At 42.4% G+C, this 6,532-nt stretch overlaps 1 protein-coding gene across 6 annotated transcripts in view; it reads left to right on the top strand.

Moving 5' to 3' along the window:
• The first annotated feature begins 11 nt into the window (after positions 1-11).
• The window catches only part of WASHC3 (WASH complex subunit 3), a 33,675-nt gene continuing 27,154 nt past the window's right edge, over positions 12-6,532 (top strand). For 2 of the 6 annotated variants that reach the window (XM_048831445.2, XM_048831474.2), the window contains exons 1-2: positions 15-178; positions 2,706-2,804. In XM_048831445.2, coding sequence (XP_048687402.1) covers positions 128-178; positions 2,706-2,804 — 150 coding nt within the window. In that variant the 5' untranslated portion in view covers positions 15-127. Of the gene's footprint in view, positions 179-216; positions 641-2,705; positions 2,805-6,532 lie in introns of those variants that run through there. The other 4 variants (XM_048831482.2, XM_048831436.2, XM_048831424.2 and 1 more) reach the window with 4 other exon arrangements.

Genomic DNA, 6,532 nt, shown 5'->3' with positions numbered 1-6,532 from the left:
TCCGGGGGCAGAGGTTAATTTTGGTACGGAGTGGCGGAGACTTCCGGGCTTGGGTCTGGTGGGGGGAAGTGGTGGTTTTGTTTAGCCATCCCCCTCCCCCCCGGACCGCTGACTCTGGCCGCTGGGGATGGATGAGGATGGGTTGCCCCTCGTGGGCTCTGGCATCGACCTGACCAAGGTACGGCCTCACCCCTCCCCTGTATGGGGGGCAATTGCTGCCTTCCCCCTTCACCTCAGCTTCCCCGGCGCGGGGGCTGGGAGAGCCCCTCCCCCTGGGGCCTGCTCCCCTCTGCCTGGCGTGTGATCCTCGCTAGCCCCCTGCCCAGCCCCACCAGCAGAGCGCTCCGGGGCGGGGGGCTGAGTTTGACGGATCGATGGTGGTTTCTCTTCTCTCACTCCCCGCACACCGAGGAGTGTTTCCCTTTCCGGGGGGAGAGTTGAGCCTTAGTTGTAAAGCAGGAGCCTGCGAGTCACCTCGAGCGAGTCGCTGGTGTTTTCTCATCTCCCCCCCCGCCGCCGCCGCCCTGAAGTGTGTGTGAGGTGAAAGTCCGTCATATACGTGAAAGTCTTTGAAATCTTACGTTAGGGAACTGTGTTTGCACTTCTGTGCAGGACTCTTCTGCACATTGTACTTCAGCAGGTATGTAGTGTGCCATGCCAGTGAAGTAATATTGACCTCAAACTATGTATTTCCTGATGGCAATCTCCTGTATTGGTTTGCATCTGGTCATTAAACTCTGTGGCAAATAACTGTAGCAGCAAACTATTTGGGGAGCACAACTTCACAGTGTCCTGTGTCATTGCTCCATGCTCATTCCTAGCTAAAAACTGTGAGGTGAAGCAGATCCTCCCCAACTAGCAGTATCAGGCCATTTCTGTTCTTTTTGCTCCTTCACTTTGGTATCCAGTGTATTTCTGTGTGATATCTAATTCATGTTCTTGGACCATTAATAATGTGTCTAAACAAACTTTGTAAAGCTTAGTTTTGTTATAAACAAATGAAATTCCATTACAAACACTCAGTGTCTTTTTAAGGGCAATTTAAGCCCAGCTGCTGAGTCACATACAGGTGAGGCAGCTTATCTCACTATAGAGATACTGTACACGGGGTCACAATATTGCATTGTCTTAAGACTTGCTATTTTAGGTCCCAAACCCAAGAGAAAACATGGGTGAGAAATCAGTGGCCATTCAAAAAATCTTGTGTGTTGAGTATTCAGGGCTGTAAAGTAGATTCTATACAACCCCATTCAGAAGCCGGGAATGTGTTTCTAATGATGTACGTAGCATTCGTTTCTTGCTCTGTGAAATACAGGATGTTAAAATCGCATTGTTCCAATTATCTTCATGCCTCTTTTCCTGCATCTAGTTAGTGTCTAACACGATCTTTAATGTCATGCTATTGGAGCTAAAGCTAATGCTGGATACCATCTCAAATCTAAACACTTTGCTTTCTCTAATGCTAGGAGTTATGAGAACATTGGCCGATCTGTTGAGTATAGAATCATAGAAATGTAGGGCTCGAAGGGACCTCAAAGTCCTCAAGTCTAGTGCCCTGCACTGAAACAGGATCAAGTAAACCAAGACCATCCCTGATAGGTGTTTGTCTATACTGTTCTTAAAAACCTCTTATGATGGAGATTCCACAACCTCCGCTGGAAGCCTATTTCTTAGCTTAACTACCCATATATTTAGAAAGTTTTTCCTACTGTTTAATCCAGTGGTTCTCAAACTTCATTGCATCATGACCCTCTTCTGACAACAATCCGATGAAGTGAGCTGTAGCTCACGAAAGCTCATGCTCAAATAAATTGGTTAGTCTCTAAGGTGCCACAAGTACTCCTTTTCTTTTTGCGAATACAGACTAACACAGCTATTACTCTGAAACCTGTCAAAATTACTACATGACCCCAGGAGTGGGGACTGAAGCCTGAGCCCTCCCTGGGCAAGGGGGTGGGAGGAGAGGGGCAAAGCTGAAGCCCAAGGGCTTCTGCCTTGGGCAGGGGGCATGTAACCTTAGCCCCCCTTCCTTAGCTTCAGCCCTGGGAGGTGGGGCTCAGGCTTCGGCCTCAGCCTCGCGTCTAGGCCCCAGCAAGTCTAACACCAGCCGTGGCCCACTTTGGGATCCTGACCCACAGTTTGAGACTACCTAATCTAAATCTCCCTTGCTGCAGATTAAGCCCATGACTTTTTGTCCTGTCTTCGGTGTACACAACAAGCAATTGATCAGTTCTGTTTGTAACAGCCCTTAACAGTCTTCAAATATGTTATCATGTCCCCCCTCGCTCTTCTTTTCTCGAGACTCAACATGTCCCATTTTTTTAATCTTTCCTCATAGGTCAGGTTTTCTAAACATTTTATCACTTTTGGTCCTGTCCTCTGGACTCTCTCCGATTTGTCCACATCCCCTAAAGCTGATACCCAGATTTGGATGCAGTACTCAAGTTGAGTGTGTGTTCCCAGTGCCAAGTAGAGTGGGACAGTTACCTCCTGTGTCTTCCATACAACATTCCTGTTAATGTTAGCTTTTTCATAACTGCATCACTTTGACTCATTCAGTTGGCAATCCACTATAACCTGCACATCTTTCAGCAGTACTACCACCTACCCAGTTATTTCCCACTTCGTAATTTTGCATTTAATTATTCCTTACAAAGTGAAGTACTTTGCACTTGTCTTCATTGAATTTCATCTTCTTGTTACAGGTTCCAGCTATTCAGCAGAAAAGAACTGTGGCATTTCTAAACCAGTTTATGGTTCACACAGTGCAGTTTCTCAACCGCTTTTCTACTGTTTGTGAAGAGGTATGTTCATATTGCATCACTTTGCATCTGTCTTCACATGGATGAACATATACTAGTATAGTATTCTGATTTTGGCATCTTTCAGTGCCAGTTGACCATGTGTATTAGTTGGAGTTGAAAGAATTAGTTCACTGTCCACTTAAGGTTTCGGCTGAGTAAGTGGACTAGTGCAGATTTCTTCACCTGTGTATGAGAAACCTCTAATTTTACTAAGCCAATAGCCCATTTTTATTAAGTCTTGAAGTTTGGACATTTTACATGATTTGACAGTCTTAGAGACTGTTGTCTTCCACAAAGCAGGTATGATATAAATGGCAGCAGTGCAAGCTCTCCTACCTTATCAATGTGTTTCAACCATGAAGTAGAGAGACCAGCACAGGTTGAGAGGCTACTTCATTCTCCATGCCGATTCAGTTCCATTTTCTTTTGGCAGAAACTGCCAGCAGAATTACCTGTTAAACATTAGTAGTGGTGGTTGTGTGGAGTTGTGAAATAAATATCTCAGTCCTTTTAATCTCAATCAAAAGTCTAATAAAAAGCCATCAGATTAGGTTTTTTTGGTGTCATTATATGCTTTACTGGGGGCTTGTTTTGGTTTTTTTTGGTCTTCCAAGTACTGGGAGTTTGAGGATAGTGTAGGATTAGACATACGCATAGTACATTACCAAGAAACTGGGAGTAAGGAGGAACGTGATAACGTTTCAGCATTACCTCCTTCAGCATGGCTCAGCCATTAAACATTTGCTGTGGCTTATTTGAAGCTGGGGAACTGGGTCCATTTCATAAATCTGATCCTACTTCATAGCTGGATAATGTAACTATCCAGTATCAACAAACTATCCAACTTTTGACTTCTCGCTCTTGCTCCTTCTGACTCTTTTTTTAAAGAGGGTAATGATTTAAGATGCTTTTTTGTCCTAAAGCTTTAAAATGAGTAATGATGAAAAAAATTGACATGTAGTTCATAATGTGAGCCAGTTTTTAGTTTCTGTTCTTTCAAACTGCTAAAGTCAGCCGACAGTGACGGGTTTTCAAAGTGAATTTAGTGCCTATGAAAATGTTGCATATTGACAGCACAAGAAAGTCTTCTGGTTAGCCACAAGCAGCACCATGCAATCTGTCTTCCTTCTGAAAGGGCTTCTTCTGAAGTTGAGCTGTTAGTTTGGTCTCAGTGTACTTTCTTGCCTCATCATTTTTGCTGAGGGTGTCAGTAGTAGCTTTTTTGTGATTGTCCTTTAGCTTGCTTTAGAATACCAAACAGTCATATACAGTGCTAACAATTTAGTCAAATTGTATTTGACAATACAGATATGAAAGATTCTGTTATCTGTTAGTGCTGCCTTGAGTCATCCTCCTGACTCTTAAATGTAATATTTGGCTATTGTGCCAGCATAAAGGGTTGAGGAGGAGAAACTAAACATAATTCTGGATTTTTAGCAGAGGAAGATCTTGGTATTTGTGTCAGCTTGACTACCTCAATAGAATTTTTGTCAGTACTCCAAAATCTGGGAGACTTCTGTGAAGCCATAGGACCGCAATATCTCCTTAGGAAGCCTATTAAATACACACTTTCCAAAACAGAACTATATATTTAATCAGAACACACAAACACTGTTAAGTCTCATGCTCAAACTACATATTTTAAACCATGGGTAAATATTAATTTTGTGAAACATAATAAAATGAATTTAAGTACAAAAACTATATATTAAATGTAAAGCCCCTGACTTAAATTGACAAAAGCCAGGAAATTCAGAGTTGAGTCTGACACTGACCTCAATTTGAATTTCCTGGCTTTTGTCAAATTAAACAAGACATATAATATTATGCAGCTGAATTTGTATGTACCCCCAAGTGGCGCTTTTTTTTTTTAAACAACAACAAAAACACACCAGCAGATTAACTTATTGTAAAGGACAAATCATGTCTTACTAATTTATTAGAGTTCTTTGAAGGGGTCAACAAACATGTGGACAAGGGGGATCCAGTGGACATAGTGTACTTAGATTTCCAGAAAGCCTTTGACAAGGTCCCTCACCAAAGGCTCTTATGTAAATTAAGTTGTCATGGGATAAGAGGGAAGATCCTTTCATGGATCGAGAACTGGTTAAAAGACAGGGAACAAAGGGTAGGAATAACTGGTAAATTTTCAGAATGGAGAGGGGTAACTAGTGGTGTTCCCCAAGGGTTAGTCCTAGGACCAATCCTATTTAACTTAATCATAAATTATCTGGAGAAAGGGGTAAACAGTGAGGTAGCAAAGTTTGCAGATGATACTAAACTGCTCAAGATAGTTAAGAGCAAAGCAGACTGTGAAGAATTTCAAAAAGATCTCACAAAAACTAGGTGATTGGGCAACAAAATGGCAAACGAAATGTAATGTGGATAAATGTAAAGTAATGCACACTGGAAAAAATAACCCCAACTATACATACAATATGATGGGGGCTAATTTAACTACAACTAATCAGGAGAAAGATCTTGGAATCATCATGGATAGTTCTCTGTAAATGTCCACGGAGTGTGCAGTGGCGGTCAAAAAAGCAAATGGGATGTTGGGAATCATTAAAAAAGGGATAGAGAATAAGACGGAGAATATCTTATTGCTCTTATATAAATCCATGGTACACCTACATCTTGAATACTGTGTACAGATGTGGTCGCCTCACCTCAAAAAAGATATACTGGCATTAGAAAAGGTTCAGAGAAGGGCAACTAAAATGATTAGGGGTTTGGAACGGGTCCCATATGAGGAGAGATTAAAGAGGCTAGGACTTTTCAGCTTGGAAAAGAGGAGACTAAGAGGGGATATCACAGAATCACAGAATATCAGGGTTGGAAGGGACCTCAGGAGGTCATCTAGTCCAACCCCCTGCTCAAAGCAGGACCAATCCCCAATTTTTGCCCCAGATCCCTAAATGGCCCCCTCAAGGGTTGAACTCACAGCCCTGGGTTTAACAGGCCAATGCTCAAACCACTGAGCTATAGAGGTATATAAAATCATGAGTGGTGTGGAGAAAGTGAATAAGGAAAAGATGTTATGGGAACAAGTAAATAAAAGAACTAGGGGTCACCAAATGAAATTAATGGGCAGCAGGTTTAAAACAAATAAAAGGAAGAAGTTCTCCACACAGCGCACAGTCAACCTGTAGAACTCCTTGCTTGAGGAGGTTGTGAAGGCTAGGACTGTAACAGGGTTTAAAAGAGAACCTCCATGAATTTATCTAGTTAAGTCCATTAATGGCTATTAGCCAGGATGGGTAAGGAATGGTGTCCCTAGCCTCTGTTTGTCAGAGGGTGGAGATGGACAGCAGGAGAGAGATCACTTGATCGTTACCTATTAGGTTCACTCCCTCTGGGGCACCTGGCATTGACCACGGTCGGCAGACAGGATACTGGGCTGGATGGACCTTTGGTCTGACCCAGTATGGCCATTCTTGTCTTCTTACAAAGACTCCTCTGTAAACAAGTCCAAAGACTGTAATTTTTGTGATACTCTGTCCCTCTTATTTCTCTAAAATGTTGGCAAGGATTGCCATTTTCTGAGGTTTTAAAGTTCTGCTTATGAGCTGGGCAGAATCTTGCTAGCATGCCAGAAGGCAGTCAAAATGCTACATACTGCTACCCGACTTTACTGGGATGGTCTGGCTAGATATAGCAATGGTTAGATAAAGCAGTGACAGTTCCTGTGGATTAATTTTTTTAAAATATGTTACATTTTAAAAGAA

Source organism: Caretta caretta, chromosome 1 (genome assembly GCF_965140235.1).
Source record: "Caretta caretta isolate rCarCar2 chromosome 1, rCarCar1.hap1, whole genome shotgun sequence".
NCBI classification, from domain to species: domain Eukaryota; kingdom Metazoa; phylum Chordata; order Testudines; family Cheloniidae; genus Caretta; species Caretta caretta.
Note: the sequence above shows the minus strand (reverse complement) of the source record. Positions and strands in the feature narration are given on the sequence as shown.